General features: G+C 39.0%; 1 protein-coding gene across 1 annotated transcript; it reads right to left on the bottom strand.

Moving 5' to 3' along the window:
• Nucleotides 1–5,809: 5,809 nt before the first annotated feature.
• Nucleotides 5,810–18,212, bottom strand: LOC111566089 (26S proteasome regulatory subunit 4). The gene is made up of 11 exons (XM_023266484.3): nt 18,144–18,212; nt 17,589–17,642; nt 16,087–16,183; nt 15,563–15,687; nt 15,272–15,457; nt 14,233–14,361; nt 13,998–14,094; nt 11,791–11,980; nt 10,194–10,345; nt 7,979–8,133; nt 5,810–6,132 (listed from the first exon to the last, which is right to left on the bottom strand). The coding sequence occupies exons 1-11, from the start codon at nt 18,144–18,146 to the stop codon at nt 5,998–6,000; spliced, it is 1,323 nt and encodes a 440-aa protein (XP_023122252.1). The 5' UTR covers nt 18,147–18,212; the 3' UTR covers nt 5,810–5,997.
• Nucleotides 18,213–18,321: the final 109 nt, after the last annotated feature.

The raw sequence follows: 18,321 nt of genomic DNA, 5'->3' as shown, positions 1-18,321 counted from the left end.
GGCTGTTGCAGCAGCAGCAGCAGAGAAGAAGCAGATCAGGCCTCCAGCTGCAACCGCAAACGCCTGCAGAGCATCCTCATGTGCAACTGGATGTTTAGTTTCCTTACAGTTAATTATGTTTCCATGATGCACAGAAACACACAGGGATCAAATCTGCAGTGTGCTGTTCGCAGATTACTAAACTGCTTTTGCACTCCATCAGGCAGTTTGCACGATAATAATTTTACAGAAGTCTATTTGAAACTTGAAAAGCTCCTATAGATGTTTGGCTTCTTCACTTTTTGATTTCCTTCATCATGCACCATAAGACACAGACTAATATCAAATGCAGGAAGCAATATTTCTGTTGATTTTGACAAGAGTTATGTCCAAATAGTTGCTGAACCTTTATTTGAAAATTAAAGCTTTCAAAAACAAACAAGAAAAAAAAAAAACTCGCCCTTCTGGGATTATATGAGTTGAAAAACTGAGAATCTACACAACTGCTGAGACATTAGGAGTTATATATGTATATTTATATAAAGGATAACACCCATCTATATGGCTTCAAACTCTTTTTTGTAATCTAGTCTGCACTAATACATGCAACAGTTATCACATTAAAAACCATAATTATCATTAATTATCATAAAAAAGGCAAAAACTATATCTAGATTGAACCATTAACCTTCTCCGCTGTATCAAAAAGCAAATAAATCCATCTGTATATGAACAGAACTGAATTTAATAGTTTTGATAGGTTTAATTATCTTAAAAAAAGAATGAAAAAACAGATTTTCTGTGAATTTATCCCATTTTTCATAGCTTATGGCATAAAGACTGTAAAAAATATGGCTGAACAAACTCATTTAAAATTATTAAAGTCTAACATCCCTACATTAATTTATCTATTATAAAATAAAATAGTCATTTAGTATTTTTATTTTGTACAAAATTCCACAAGAAAGCTCATAGGCTTGGATTTTTAAAAAAAAAGACGGACTGTGCCTTTAAATTCAGCTATATACACAGCCATACTTATATCTAAATATATACAATAACGCATCAAAAATATCCTTTTGTATTAAATTCTGAGGCTATAATTTATCCATTTAGCTTTAATAATACTAATATCATTATTATAGCACCGGCAGTCCTCCTGAACAGAGCGCACTAGTTCGCAGCCGCGGAAGGATACCAGCTAGTGCAGGAAGCCTGGGTTGACACTGGAGAATTTGCTGTGCCAGTGTGTGATGTGGCCGCTGATTGGCCGCTGCAGACCTGCAATATTATACTCCATGTGTCGGCCGCATCGATTGGCTACACGGGACCTGCATTGCACCAGGCAGTGGCACTTGATGGAAACACAATAAATAAAAATACAGGAAACTTCAGAATCCCGACGCAGCTCCCGGCGCCGCGTTCGCACCGTTTTATGACGCGACTGCGATAATTTATAATTTCTGTTCATCGGTTTTGCGGAGAGAGACGGGAAAGTGCGACAGGTTTCCATTGGCGCGGTGTTTGATAGGCTCGACATGGGAAGTGCGCACATTTACCATTGGCTGCTGCAAAGGCTGGATTTTACAACTCTGCAGGGCTGCTTCTTGTGCGTAATATTGAATGTGATTGTGGTCATATTTTTCCACAGAGAATCCATTCCTTCCGCCGCTTCCTGGTTGAATAACACATAAATAACCTGAGCAGGTAGAATGACGGTGCAGAATTTGGGCGAAGCGGGCAGCATCGCAGTGTTTCCTCAACATAAAGCCCCCCAAAAGCGCCACCTGGCGGACACAGCGCGGAACTTGTGCTCGGTTGTTTACAGCAGAAGTGATGCCAGAGAGTTTCTAAAGACAGAAAGTGTCTTGTGTGAAGGTTACAGCTCCTACATGGTGAGAAAAAACCTGCAGAAAAGCTTCATTATCCTCCAACTTAAGTCACACAAGAGCTGTTACATAAAACACTCAAATTACATAAAGTCACTGTTAACATTCATTAATTTAAAAGCAGCTGAAGAGATTCTGTTCATGCATAGGTGTGCAATATTATTCCCATTTTTATTATATATTAACAGAGCAGCTGTTGCCGCGGTAACAACTAAACCAGGGGTGTCAAAGTCATCTTAGTTCAGGTCTACATTCAGCCCAGTTTGATCTCCAGTGACCAGTAAAATCACAGCATAATAACCTATAAATAACCACAACTCCTAATGTTTCCTTTGTTTTAGTGCAAAAAAGTTCATTCTGAAAATGTTCACGTTTAAGGAATTATCTATTCACAGAACATTATGAACAACCTGAAATTTCTTAAGAAAAATAAATTCTGTTTCAACAACATTCAGCCTCAGTTTATCATTTCCACATTACAACTTCCAGATCACAGAGTGTCTACAAAGGAACACAATATTTAGTCACAGCTATCTGGAACTGAATGATGCAGTATTTTACTTTATGATCAAATTGACAAAAATAGACAAAAAATACCAAAAACAAGATAAAATATTTTAAAAAATCAGACACAAAATGACAAAAGAGACAAACGAAACAAAAAGAAACAAAAAGGTTACAAAGCAACAAACAAATGGACACAAATGACACAAGACCAAAAATGACAAAAGCAAGAAACAAAACAACAAAAAAGTAGACTAACAACACAAGCAAGACAAAAAAGAAAGCACAAAACAACACAAACGAAACAGCACGACAAAACATGAGACAAATGACAAAAGTTAGACAAAAAAAAGAACAAAAACATGACAAAATATTACAAAAATGAGACACAAAATGACAAAAGAACAATGAACAATCTAGTATTTTACTCTATGATCAGAACAACTTGTCATGGTCTAGAAATTATTTTAAATTTATAGTTTTACTAATTTACAATCTGCAGTTAATGTCTTCTCTGGAATTTTTACACTTTGAAGGCCGGATTGGACCCTCTGGAGGACCACTTTTGGCCCACGGGCCTCATGTTGGACACCCCTGAACTAAACAAAAAGCAAATCTTCTCATGTTTTTTGAGATATTTGTGACATTTTTGTCTCTTTTTTCCGACGTTTCTCTGCCTGTCTTCCTCCTCCGGGTCAAGTAACTGGAGTTGAGCCGTTTCATTCGTTAATCTGCTGGAACTAATGGGGACTTTTTAGTTTAACAGGGAGACGTTACATAAGCAGATGTATGTTTTTCTCACTGCTTTGCATCCCTCTGTCCCTCTGTTCTCTTTTTAATACTTTGCAGAGGTTAACGCAGAAGTGTCAAACTCATCTTAGTTCAGGTTCCACATTCAGCCCAATTTGATCTTCAGTGGACTGGACCAGTAAAATCACAGCATAATAATAAAAACAAGACAAAATATTACAAAAATGAGACAAAAAAACACAAGCAAGACAAAAAAACACAAAACAACAAAAATGAGAAAACGACAAAAAACATGAGACAAACGACAAAAGTTAGACAAAAGTCAGACAAAAAACAAGACAAAATATTACAAAAATGAGACAAAAACGACAAAAGAATAATGAACAATCTAATATTTTACTTTCTGATCAAAACAACTTGTCATGGTCTAGAAATTATTTTAAATTTATAGTTTTACTAATTTACAATCTGCAGTTAATGTCTTCTCTGGAATTTTTACACTTTGAGGGCCGGATTGGACCCTCTGGAGGACCGCTTTTGGGCCATGGGCCTCATGTTGGACACTCTTAGGTTAAAGTATTATTTTTCCTTGGAGTGTTTTTCTCACCTTGAACCTCCTACTTTCTCTTTAAAAAAAAAAAAAAAAAAAAAAAAAGCTTAAAAGGGCAGGATGTGAAGAGTTTAAAGTGCAAAGATAGACTCCTGGGGGAAAACTGTCATTTCCCACATGATGCGAAGTGTTTTTTGAGGCTTACAACTGCTAAACATGCACACATCTTCAGTGAAAAGTAACGTGGACGTGGCATTTGAGAGACACCGTGGTCAGCCACTGCAGCATCCATCCACCCCCCTCCACCTCCATCTGTATGCTCACGGGGGCGGTTTAGAAATACCCGGCCCAGAGTTTGCCTCTAGCTGACAGGGCAAATGCCTCATTAGAACGCACACACCCCTCTTTCCTCTCATGCCACGCTTGATTTAAATGTTTTTGTTTTTTTTTTTTCTCCTGCCTTCCATTTGCTGAATGTGCTGCGATGTTTGAGCTGCGGTTGAAATGCGTGACTGATTTAATAAGAGCGTTTCCGAGGAGGGGGCTGCAGCGTTGAAGCAGCAGCAGCAGCAGCAGCAGCAGCAGCAGCAGCAGCTCACTCCGGCCCCGTAAAGTGCTTGGATGCCTGCTGCATGGGGGCCACTTTCTGCTGAGCACTGAGTTACACATGGCTCCACATCAGGAGGAATTAAATCAACACTGCAGCAAGGGCAGCTTAGCGGATTTACTTTAACTTAAAGGCTGATTTGAATGGGAGACAGGGAAATGAAATCACAGGCTGCAGAATCTGCTCCCAAACTCTCCCTGACTGCTCAGAAACGGCGGCTTTAAACACTGCGAGCGTTAATGCGTTGACATTATGCAGCTGCTGGAGGCGACGAGTGAGTAAAAAGCTCCAGTCAGGGAGTTTTATCTCATCCTGTGACCCCCAAGATTTAATTACGTGCACGTGTGCCGTCGTCGAGTGCGTGGGAGTCGTATGGAATGTTCTAGGAATAAGTGAGGAGCTATTTCTTCTAAGGAAGGGGTGTTCAACATGCGGCCCGCGGGCCAAAAGCGGTCCTCCAAAGGGTTCACTCCGGCCCTCAGTGTAAAAATTCCAGAGAAGACATTAACTGCAGATTGTAAATTAGTAAAACTATAAATATAAAATCATTTCTAGACCATGACAAGTTGTTTGGATCATAAAGTAAAATACAAGATTGTTCTTTATTTTGTCATTTTGTCTCGTTTTTGTTCTTTTTTTTGTCATTTTTATCGTTTCTCAAGTTTTTTGTCGTTTTGTTTCTTTTGTCTCACTTGTGTTTTTTGTCTAATTTTCTTGTCTCTTTTTTTATTTTCTCTTGTGTCGTTGGTCTCATTATTTGTCATTTTGTTTCTCGCTTTCGCTGTTTTGTGTTTCATTTTTGTAATATTTTGTCTTTTTATAGTTTTTTGTCTTTTTGTCTGACTTTTAGCGTTTGGTGTTTTTGGCATTTTTTGTCTTGTTTGTCATTTTGTGTTTCGCTTTGTTCTTTTGTCTATTGTTTTTGTCATTTTGTTGCACACTTTTGTCATATTTGTCGTTTGTCCATTCTTGTCACTTTGTGGAAACGATAAACTGAGGCTGAATGTTGATGAATTTCAACTTATATTTCTTCAGAAATTTCAGTTTGTTCATGATGTTTTGTAAAAAGATAATTCCTTAAATATGTACTTTTTTGCTCTAAACCAAAGGAACCATTAGGAGTTGTGGTTATTTCTAGGTTATTATGCTGTGATTTTACTGGTCCCACTGGAGATCAGACTGGACTGAATGTGGAACCTGAACTAAGATGAGTTTGACTCTCCTGTTCAGGGAAGGACTGAGCGTTTCCTTCAGGCTTTACGAACAGAAAGAGCCGTCCTCCAGGAGAGGAAGACACCAGTAAAGCTGAAAACATGACTTTGCATATTAATGGGACTGTTTGTGACACTGAGGGCAACAACAGAGACTGAAGGAACTGAATAATTCATGTGATTAATTATCTCTAAATATTCCAGCCTGCTGATGAACTCAACATACAGGAATCTGAGCTGAAGCCGCTGCTGCACAAACAAGATTTTAGAAGCTGAAATGCACATAAAGCAGTGAAATCAGACGACTAATACGCCATGATCGGATATATTTGACAGTTTATTTATTGTCTCAACACATAACGGTAACAGGAGAGTGGGAGAAGCCAGACATAACATGCACAAAATATACCAAAACTCTCAGTGGGGAGGCAGCGGTCGTCTCCTCTCTTTCACACGGCGGTAGATAAAGAATGGGTATGGGGGTGAGAAAAAAGAAGAGTTTGAAGGTTAGAGATAAAGGCCCTCCGGTGTGCCCTCCTGCTTCTTGTACAGGACGTTCTCCTTGGACTTTTTGAAGTCCTCGTTGGTGACTTTCATGCGGCGCTCTCTCAGAGCCATGAGGCCGGCTTCTGTGCAGATGGCCTGGAGGAGACGAAAAAACCAAGAGGGAAGTCAGAAAAACAAGGCATTGCTGCACACGTGAACGCAGCGCTAACAATGCCGCGCTTTGTGCGTCGTGTAGTTCGGCTTTTGTGTGTTTAGCTTCCCTGCTTAACAGGCTAAACTAGGAACTCGTGCACAAACTTCTGAAATGTGGAAAGCTTATTTGCAGGAATAACAGCAGCACTGTTCATTTATCCAACAAGGCTGCATAAACTGTAACGCTCTGAGCCCACAAAATCCGGATTTTAAAGGCATGTTATCTTGAGTAAAAAATAAAATGGCAGAAACTGTGGATAAATTGAAGACCATACTGACATATTTTGGGATTCAGATGGAAATCAGAGTGTAGATTTGCCACTTGAGTCACTGTTCTATAGAATCAGTTCTATTCCAGAAGAAATAATGGATAATAAAAGGCATATCTACTCCATATCCCACTAACCCCCCACCCTCCACCAATGGAGAGAGTTTAACCCTTGTGTCGTCCTGCGGGTCAAATTGACCCATTTTAAAGTTTGAAAATGTGGAAAAAAATATATTTTCAAAGTGAAAACTTCCACAACATTTTGGGGAAATTTTTGAAAATTTTTTGGTGGGAAAAAAAAGAAATGTTTTAAAAAAAAAAAAAAAAAAAGTTTCTTTAAGAACAATCAGATCTTTTTTCTGAATGTTCTTAAAGAAAATATTAGAACTTTTACTGATAACTGTAATCACTTTAGATATTTTTAGGATTTTTTTTGGAAGACTATGACTGTAAGCACTTTTTTCCAATTTTTTTTTCTTTTTTTACAATATTTGTAGACAAAATAATCAAAGAAATTCAACTTTAGTTATTTCTTTTTGCATAATTTATGTCACATCTCTGTTCTACTGCACAACATCTTTAAATCATAGCTGTGTCGGTTCCATAGAGCTGCAGGACTTTATATTGTGGTGAAAATGAGCCCACAGAGTTAAAAGAAATGCCCAGAAACTGCTTAGAGTTGAGAATATTAAACTAAAATATTGTGACTGTAGGAGGCTTTTCATCTCCCTTTACTCTGCTGTGAAGACCTGACACCTCCTAAATCATTTCCAGTTCTCAAAATTGAGCCCCTAATTCAAGCTGACCACAGAACAGCCACATGTCACCTGTACGATGTTCTACATGGCAATCCATATCAAGACTCTGAGCTCTAAAATCATTAGTCAGTATTAGAAAGGAATGGATTTAGATTCATGTTTAGTGTAGTTTAGTTTGTAAATATACATAAAAGCAACCATTTAAGTGTCATTCTATAAGGTCCCACATGAGTGCAGCAGAGTTCAGTCGGTCCTCTGAATGTTCAGTAAACGCTTTGGAATGGATCTTTCTGATTGGAGAACTTCGCACAGTTAATTAAGTGTTGACATGAAAATCATTTAGAAAATTAGTCCTGCTGCTTTTCCTTCAAAAAGCTTCGTCTGGGGTTTTTTTCTCCCCGTTCTGCCGAGCCTCAGAGTGAAGTGGCTCGCTGCCAAGACCTCATATAATCAATACACGGCTGTAGTCACAGAACCAGGCCAGAACAAATGAAAGGGACACAGTTTGACTGGACAGGCCCCACCATGCTGTTAAATGCACTTTTATGAGAAGACTGTTTTACTACATGTACTATTACACCTGCAGGAGGAATGACAGGAAGAAAAAGCTCGCTGAGGCTGGAAAATGTCAGATTCTGTGGCTCTGCTTGTTGGTTTGTTGGCTCCTTTCACATAAAAAAAGTGAGACTTGTTTGCAGATTGTGGAAATTGGCCAATAGGACAAAAAGAAAACTACACCGTGTAGTTTAGGATGAACTCTTACTTTGATATCTGCTCCTGATAGGTCGTCCTTTGCCAGGATGAGGTCATCCAGGGTGACGTCATCGGCTACTGTCATGCGGCTGGTGTGGATCTGGAAGATCCTCCGTTTGGTCTTCTCATCCGGCAGAGGAAACTCAATCTTACGGTCGATTCTCCCTGAAGAGGACAAAACAAACAAATCCAAACTTCACCAACTGAACAGCTACTGTGAGTCTCTTCCTGTGCTGCCATTTTTTATTTTCTGACATTCTGTTGGGTAGACCAGTGCCAACCAGTCTCACTCAAAACCAGTTTGATTAATAAACGCAGCATTGTGCCAGCAGATCCCACACTAATCTGATTTGGTTGATTAAATCAAATATTAATTTTATTCATTTAAGAAAGCAATTAAGGAAGATAATTTTCCTGTGACTCTGCCCACACATTATTTAAAGCCAAAGCTTTTACTCTTTTATTTATAGCAAACTTATTTAACAGCAGATGTGATCAGCTGACTGTACCGATGGTGCAAACAGTCCTGGTTCTAAAGCAGGGTGTCAAACTCATTTTAGTTCAGGTTCCACATTCAGTCCAATTTGATCTCAAGTGGGCCAGAGGAGTTACAGCACAGCATAAAAACCTAGAAATAAAATAGACAACTTTAAATGTTTCCTTTGTCTTTGTGCAAAAAAAGTACATTCTGAAAATGTTCACATTTAAGGAATTATCTTTTAACAAAACATCATGAACAACCTGAAATTTTTAAAGAAAAGTGACATTTCAACAATATTATGCCTCAGTTTATCATTTCCACATTACAGCTTAGTGTATCAGTGTATCCAGAACATTATTTTGCTTTATGATCCAAACAACTTGTAAAGATCTAGAAATTATTTGAAATTTGTTTTACAAATTTACAATTTGCAGTTAATGTCTTCTCTGTAATTTTTACACTTTGCAAAGTCATCCTGAGGGCCAGATTGGACCCTCTGGAGGGCCGGTTTTGGCCCGTGGGTCGCATGTTTGACACTCCTGTTCTAAAGGTTGGTATACATCACATTGGATACAGATTCAAAAAACTTTATTTGTCCCCAGGAGGCAATTAAATGTGAAACAGGATATGAAACAGTTACTGGTAAGGCACCTTTTCTGTGTACTTTATACGAAACAACAAAAATGTGATTTTAGTTGCAAAAAGTAAGTCAAAACTTCTCATTTTCAACATGATGTCTTTTTAAATGAGACACATCGTATAAAAGCTGTCCAACCGCTGGTATTTAACATGATTGCCAAGTAGTTTGTGACTTTATAATGTGGGTATGACAGATGTTCAGTGTGCCTCTCTGCTGCACAGTCACCATGAACTGCATTCAGAAGAGATCAGGCTACTATAGTCAGTCTTAAAGTGTGCAGATTGGCCCAAATTTCAGTATAAAATGTAACCAGATGTTGTGTAAATTTGCCAAAGTAAAGGAAATAAAGTCCCAGTTCATGTAATGGTACAATAGAGCCTCTGGGCCTCTTCTTATTCTTGCACAAGTCGGGACAGTAAACACTGGTTAGCAGCTACTAGGCAGAGTCGTTCCTGGAACAGTCAGGAGCTGCAGATCTGGAAAAGCAGCACAGCTCCTTACATGCTTTCATTAAAGAGCTGGATCTCAGATAGCGTCGTTTTAAAAATAGACTGATTAATTCATCAGAGCTAACTTGAATGCGTCAGTTTTGGATACATTTGTGCAGAGGTGTTCACCATTTTTTGAGCTCTGGATGGATTCTGTTCTGTGGGAGGAAGCTCGAAACAACCCTACCTGCCGCTCACTTTGATTCAGAGCGAGCAAAGAGAGGAGGAGGTGTTCACAGACGATCCTCTCTGACATAGAATCTGCCAGAAGCACTCTCAGGTACAGAAATCTGGCCCAGATTGATCAAACATGAATCACTACTCCATAGTCCTGACGTCATTTGCTTGGCCCTTAAAAAGTACAGTTTGGTAACCAGCCTGGTTTCCTGTTTTTATCAAGAGGAAATGTGAAAAAAGATTCTATCTAGTCTAAAGACATTCATTTCTGTGCCTTTAGCATTACTTATTGACAGTGGCTGAAATGAATATTCACTTCCAAATGCAGAAAAAGAATCTGGCATTTCAATTTTCCTTCCCTGCCACTCAGGACAGTCATATTTATAGGAGAGCAGAGACAGAATCAGTGACAAAATGTAGGCGGAATCAAGCTACTGACCGGGTCTGATGAGAGCTGGGTCCAGAGTTTCTATCCGATTGGTGGCCATGATAACTTTAACATCTCCTCTCGAGTCGAAACCGTCCAGCTGGTTGAGCAGCTCCAGCATCGTTCTCTGGATCTCCCTCTCACCGCCGGAGTTAGAGTCGTACCTAGACACAAAGTACATCTTTAAATGTTATAGGATCCACTACGTTGCCTTACATCCTCACAGTATGGGGAGTTCAACCTCGTCTGTATAGACATTTATAGAGATGAGAGCAATGACTGAAAAGTTAATTATAAGAAAGTTTAAATGTCGAGACCAAAGCACACAAGAAATAAAAATGGTGAAAAATTAAACTAATAAAATAGAAGTCGAATTTTAACAAAAAAAACTATATAAAAGACAGAGGGAAATAAAAACCAACTGCAGCAATTTAAAGTATTATTATGAGGAAATAAATAATTAAAATAAAATATAACTGCACTTTGAGCTGCTCTGTGATTCTCACGCAGTCCTGTCCAGCTTGAAACAGAAACTAAAAGTTGCTTTGACCATGTCAACTAGTAGGCAGGTGTATTAAAAACTAGGAACACGAAGTTAAAATGATCTGTAAACTAACAGGTAATTAATGGAAAGACTTTGCAACAGAAGTCATGTTTTTATCTTGTTCTCGCTAACATGGTTAACTGAGTTGTTTCTACAACATCATTCATTATTTAAGTCAGTCGATATCCAGCATTAGGCAGCTACTAGATGTTCATTTGACTCAAACAAAACCGTCCTTCACAGCATTGATGTGTTTTCACATTTTGCTTCCCACAGTGAGAATAACAGATAAATAAGAACCTTTGATTTTGACCACCTGTAGCAAACATGGCAAAGACTACAGCTACTGCCTAGAAACTGATTGAGAGGAATAAAAACAGTACATTAAGACCACGAGACACAAGAACAGCTTCTTCCCCACTGCCATCACCCTAATAAACAGCTGAGCCATTCCTCTGCAACATACAGTATACAGTATACCAACGGATACATTCAGTACTTTTTGCTCGCTGGAGAGCATTCTCTGCTTTTTGCACTGCATCATCATGTAGCAATTATCATTTTGCACTACTGTGTTTATATATTCCTTTCTAGCTTGTAAATATCGGTATATATTGTATCATATTTACTGTCATTACTACTATTTTTTTCCCAGTGTTCTTCTATAGTTTCTTTATTTTTATTATTCTCTTTCCATATTCCTGGAGTGACACCAACAGCCCAAACTAAATTCCTTGTATGTTGTGTACATACTTGGCTATTAAAGCTGATGCTGATTCTGATCCACAAAACTGTGTAAAGACAACACTGAAATGTGATGAATAAACTTGGGGATCTGCACACTTTAATGGGCTTTCAGTGAGGTGGTGAAGAAAACCCTGCAGCCGTACATCTTCTTCAATTATTAATGTACTGTTGAGCATTAAACGTAATATATTAAGAGCGGTTATCACACTTACTAATCTGACACCTGGGCACACACTCCTGACTCCTCAACACCACAGGTGATACATTTTCACTGCTCTGATGCTCTCCTCTAAAACAGGTGGAGGTGGTTCTGTGTACCTCTTGGTGCCGATGGCGTCGATCTCATCGATGAAGACGATGGAGGGGGCGTGCTCCTCCGCCACCCTGAACAGCTCTCGCACCAGCTTGGGCCCGTCTCCGAGGTACTTCTGGATCAGCTCTGAGCCCACGACACGCAGGAAGGTGGCCGACGTCTGATTGGCTACAGCCTTGGCTAGCAGCGTCTTACCTGGTAACAGAAACGAGTTCAGTTTTCATTTTTTCATAAACAGATTCAGCGTGAGAATACAGTTTTATTAGAGGAGGATTCATGGAGTTTCTGTTCTTAATTCTAGCTGTCTGATTGAATGTTATTATTTCTTAGTAGAGTGGAACTGCAGCACTCTGGACACTCATTCCTCCATGACCGATGACTGCATTCATTTGGAGGCATTTGCAGTAAAAGGGAATGGCAAATTGCTAGACAAAGAAATGTCACTGCCTGTGACTTTTGACAAAAACACCAGCAGCTAGTCTTTCTTCAGAGACTTAAGCCCACAACGTTGTAATTTATTACATTTACTTCTCACCTGATTATTAGTTTCTTTCATTGTACATATTCCATTAATGAAAATATTTTCTTGGAAGAAAAAGGTTTTTAGAACCAGATTATCAAACAGTGCCCTGCTAAATGTAAGGGGTTTGCATTAAAGGTCACACATCAACAATGTAGAAAAGAAGCCCACATATGAAGACAGGGATTAGAGAAAAGAAGAGCCATTTCCCTCAATATTGGTATCCTCTTTATTCTCCTCAATGTTTTCTTTATACGGACTGTTCTAAAAAACCGAAAAATAAATAAAGGAAAACATTAAAGTTCTCATTTCCTTCAAGTAGAAATTAAATAAAATTTAGTTTCTATTCAAATTGCAATATTATATACCTATGATTCTTTATAAAAGTACTAAGAGTAAGAGATTGTAGTGAACTACTAAGTTCACGTGCAGCTTCATCTGTCAACGCAGTCTTATAGCATGAAGAAAAGACTGTATGTAAATTTATTAAAAAAACTGCGATAACAAGTTCACAATGACAGTCTCACTAGTGTAAAAGGGACTTTCCTATTTCAATTAAACTACCCACAACACATTAAGTGTAGGTTTTTTTCCTTTTTGTTAGAAATGCTAAGAGCGTTCTCCATCTTGACGCTGACAGCTGAGCTCTTTATATCTGCAGCAGCACCGGCAGGCTGCAGGAGGCTGGTGATCGTCTCTCACCTTCTCTGCTGCGATGCCCTTTAAAAAAGGTCCCTAATGAACAAATGGAATTTGTCAGTAATCCCAGACTGGGGCAACGACACCTTTGTCACCGGATTGTATTTTTAAAAAAAAAAAAAAAAAACAACTAATGTGTCTGAAATGGAAACTGAAGGATAAGGCCAACATTTTTCTGCCTCTGTCTTACAAGAACTGCCCCCCTGTGAAAGCGGAGCTGCTATTAAATCAACATCAACGCCAATATTTTACTCAGTGCAGTGGTGTGGCTCACTGGTGTGTTTTATGTTGTTATTGGACAACAACGGACCTCTGTGGTACCGACAAAAAAAGCTAAATCAACTTTACGATACACAGACAAGACTTGTTAATGAAGTACAATCATTGTTGTTTTCAAGTGATGATTATTGAACTTATAGAAAACTGCCTTTCACATAGCTCTGTGTAATTCGTCTGGAGACTGCTACGTCTGTCTTATTTACTGTTTGAATGCCTGGGATATATTCCTTAATAGTTCTTGTGCTGGACTGCCAGCTGATGTCATGTGAATCTGGGCTGCTGCATGCTGGTCTGCTCAGAGTCTGTTATCAATTCAGTACAAAATACTCAGGTTAAAATGATTTATTATGCTGCAAATGCTGGCTTTTTATGTTAATTAGAATTAATGTTGGCTAATAAGGATAACAGGTAGAGTGCACTCAACACCCTGTGGCACATTTAGTTCCTCTAGAAATAAAATGCAGATTTGTGCTGTCCGTTACTAATTCATATTGACTGGTTGAAGAGTAGGTACAATTTCAGTCAACTAAAATGTTCTTTGGTTGACTACTAGTCTAATTACAACATTGTCATAATTCCGTAGAACACGGTTTAAGGTTGGGTTTAGTTAACACTAAGGTGGACTACAGGTTGGCTTCATAAATTGTCTCTTGTGCTGCTTGTCCTGGAAAGAGTCTGATAACCACTGTTAGTTTGTGAGTTCAAAGAACTTACCTGTACCAGGTGGTCCATATAAGATGACACCTTTGGGAGGTTTAATGCCCATTTCCTCATAATACTCTGGATGTGTGAGAGGCAGCTCCACTGACTCCTAGAAAAACAACAGAAAACGACAGTTAGCATCTAAGAAAAGTACCAAACAACATAACTAAACCTCACTTTGCATAGATATTTAGGAGTTAAAGCTTTTTGAGCTCAGTCTCTGACATGGCATTGTAATGTACTGTACCTTAATCTCTTGGATCTGATTGTCCAGTCCACCAATGTCAGCGTAGGTTTCTTGTGGGGCCTTTTCCACCTTCATGACCGTCACCAGTGGGTCAGTGTCGTCCATCAGCACCCCAATCACAGCATGAACCTACGATGATGCACAAATACAAAACATCTAGTGTGAATTTTTACATTAGTGAAGAGACGCGGGTTAAACTTTTTGGGCTTGTGCAATATTTTATCTACTGAATCTAGATAAATGAAGTAGTGGTGTGGTGTACTTGGGCAGGAAACACTATTGCAATGTTAAGTAGCTAATTATTTTATTGATGTTGTTATCTTGAGGCCTCTACACACCGTGTGATTTTTGGCTGTCTCCAACAAAAGATAAAAATCGTGGTGATATATTTGGTCTTGGCTCTAAAGCGGTGGTCCTATGTCGCACTGAGACAGGTTCAAGGATGGCTTTTGTCATGGTCTTTAGACCAAAGACAAGATGCCATAAAGTTCTGACTGTCAGAAATTTGGGGTGATCATCTCACACTGTGATGCTGCTGCAACCTACGACAACTAACTAACCAATAGAAATGCAGGATGAAATGACGTATTGATCAGTGCCACACTGGAGCTAAATCCAGATAGATGATTTGCGGTGACAAAACGCATCAAAACAAGTATGTGGGATTTAAACAAAGAAGACAGCCTGGTAGAGTTGTGGCAGCAGAAGACTTTTTGACATAAATGTTAGTAGGGCTCTGTTCGTGTTTGGCTAGTTTCCCTGTGATTGTAGGAGCTCCGTTTATGCTTCGGTTGTTTAGTTTTCATGGATGGACGGCGCACGCTGATGACATTTTATTCTTGCATGTTCATGTGAACTCACGTCCATCGTAGGCTGAGATTCAGCTGCGTTTTCATCGTGCAATCTGCACAGAGCAAACTTCACGTCGTGCTCAGAGATTATTAGATTCATGTCGTACAGTGTAGCAAGCTGTGGACTTAGAAGATTGTTGAAATCACACAGTGTGTCGAGGCCTTTAAATGAGGTCACTAAATATTACTTTGTGGTTGAGCAGGACAGAGCAGCCGGGCTCCAGCAGATCCTTGTCCACAAAGGACAGGATGCTGACGTAATGCTCTGATCCCACTGAGGTGGAAACGATGGCGTGGTTGTCATCGATGATTTCCTCCAGAGTGCCGACAGACATGGGGGTCCCACGCAGGTCGTCCACCTTTGACCTCTCCTCCTGTAAAAGAAAGCTCATTTATAATTTATAGATATAACTGTGCTTTAATTTTAACCAAACAGGAAGTACACAAGGATGTGAAATATGTCGGATACAAACGCTGACCTCCTGTTTTTCTTCCAGGGGCTTCATCTGCTCCTGATTCCTGATGAACTCTTCTTCCATCAGTAAATAGTCTTTGATCCGTTCCTGCTTCAGCAGCTTCAGGCGGCACTGAGTGTGAGGTGTGACTGAAAGACAGATGCATGCATGCATTAAGTATTACAAAACACTCATCTTAAACATGACGGATGTCAATATGATGCTCATTCTCCTTTTGATTAAATTCAGATCATTTTACTTTCTATCGATCAGTTCTCATTCTCTAATCTTACATAAAGAGTTTCAGAGGTATTGCATTCAGATATAGGTCTACTAGGGACAAATACGACCCGAAATTATGTCTTGTAAACTCAAAGATAATTCAGAATAAAAGCGTGAGACAAACTGAAGAGGATTTGTGATCTAGAGGAAAACAGGTTACAGAAATGTGACGGCATCATAGATTAACCTGACAACTGCTCAAACAAAGATAAACCACAAGAAAAGTAAATATTTCTTCACAATGTGTTACTTTTTCACTTCTTTACCCAGTGGTAGTTTGCTAGCAGCATCTGGTCCCTTGGTCTTCTTCTTTTTCTTGCCAACTCTGGTGGGAATAGGAGGCTCATACTTCTTTTTCTTATCCTACAAACAAAAAGTGGGATGAAAATGTCAGAAAAGATAGTAGTGGGAAACATCAGCTACAGTGTTTACATTACTGAAAACTCTCAAAACATTAATGTCACAACATAAAGGCAAGCATAATTTGAGATGAGGCTGACTTGCGCAAAATTAATCACCAGCAATCGTCACAGAATGCATGCCCGTTAGATGTCTGTCCATCTTGTTCCTGACATCATGATGATGTAGGCAATGATAACATCGTGAGATCAAGGTGCCATTTTTTGGGAGCCCAGTGTCACAGTCAACAGCAACTGCGTGGCTTCAGAGCCTGATGGAAAATGTCTGGTTCTCATCTAGCAGCAGATTGCTTGAAATATTGACTCAATGATATGACATCTGATGAAACTTTTCATTTTAGTTGAAACTGAGATTTTATTTGAGTAATTATGACGGGGTTTTTTTCTGTCATTGATGGTGAAATTTATCAGTCACACAGCTGAATACATTCAGATTACAGATCATAAAACGCAGACAGTTCAAGTTTGTTGTTAGGTAGCATTAAACTTAATAATTGAAGGATTTACACTAAAAGGTCTAGTCAGATATCTGTACAGATATCTCAGTCCTGCCAGTCTGAATATCTGACATTTCAGGAGTGAAATCTAATATCTGCTATTTCCTTCAACTTTATTTGACTATTTATCAGTGTTTTCATCTAGTTTAAATCGTTTTACAGGGACTGATTTCCACACAGTAGCAAAGTGATATGATGCTGATTTGAAAGAGAATTCATGGAAAATGGAGCTTGAATCATGACCAGAGATTACAGATTCCCATTACAGCATTTTAATATGCTACACTATCATCTTTCAAACTGTTGGAGCCTGCAAACAAAACTAAAATATTGGTCTGATGACATTTTTATACATTTGTATGTTTCTATGTTTTTGTAAACAGACTGAAGGCTGCTAAAAACTGACATCCTCATGCCTGTCTTTTCACACTGCCACCTGGTTTCATCAGCAGCTCGTCTCAAGTGAGTCTGTTTTTACTGAAACTTGTGGTACCAAGTTTTGTTTAACAAGAGACAGGTGTGGGGGATTGTGGAAGGAAAGCAGAAAAGTGTCACAAAATACCACAGACTAAATTACTTTATGATAATTTAACTCATTTTCATTCCGATAAGATAACATATCTTATATTTAGACAAACATAATATGCGTTTGATGACATATTGCTACCCCAAAAGTAAAACTATCCTAAGCAGGGACTAAATCGTAACAGCAGACCAACATCAGATGTTGGGTTTGATATTAGACTTCCGTGCCAATCAGGAGCGAGTTCAGAGGTCTCAGAAATTATAAATGTTTGGCTCCCAAAACCAGCAGGTTCTGACGTGAACCTGAAGAAGCTGTGTCATTCTCACCTTGTCATCCTTCTTGCCTCCTCCGGGACCGTGGCCTCCACTCTGGCTTTGACCCTTGAAGAATATTGCACACGTGTAAACACATTTCACACCGATGTAAGTACTAAAGCATCTCCGCAGTCCTACACGTTAATATTTCTTCTTAAAAAGCTCCTTAGCTGAGGTGTTTACTGTAGTTAGCTTGTTGTAGCTACTTGGAAAGGCAGTTGGCTAAAATCTACGCGTCAGATTCTATCAGTGGAAATACAAACTTTAACACATTGGCACTGTTGTCCACGAAAAACATCACTAACATTGAGAAAATGGCTAAAAAAACAACCTCTACAATATGAATGACTGCGCTAATAGAAGCTAACGCCGCTAGCCCTCAGCTAACAGGCTGCTAACTACGATTAATCATCCCGCTACTTCACAAATCAAACATAAAACCGCCTGAAACTACATATTAGGACAAACTGCAACGCTTCAATCACTGTGAGTCAAGTAATACCAACGAAAATCAGCTTTTAGTGTAACAAAAATATGAGCTGCAGAGAAAATTGCTTGCTCACTTACCATTGTTAGTTGTCGCTCTGAGGTGACGTCGAGGGTACGGCAACACTGTAGGACAAAAAGCTCGGGGAATTCTGCCACCTGTCGCTGCGTCAGATTATTGTACACAATACTGCACAGCTATTATTCATTTATTATCTATTTATGTGGCTCTTTTCTTTAACAATTCGGTCATTTACTG

The sequence above is a fragment of the Amphiprion ocellaris genome, chromosome 12 (genome assembly GCF_022539595.1).
Source record: "Amphiprion ocellaris isolate individual 3 ecotype Okinawa chromosome 12, ASM2253959v1, whole genome shotgun sequence".
NCBI classification, from domain to species: Eukaryota; Metazoa; Chordata; class Actinopteri; family Pomacentridae; genus Amphiprion; species Amphiprion ocellaris.
Note: the sequence above shows the minus strand (reverse complement) of the source record. Positions and strands in the feature narration are given on the sequence as shown.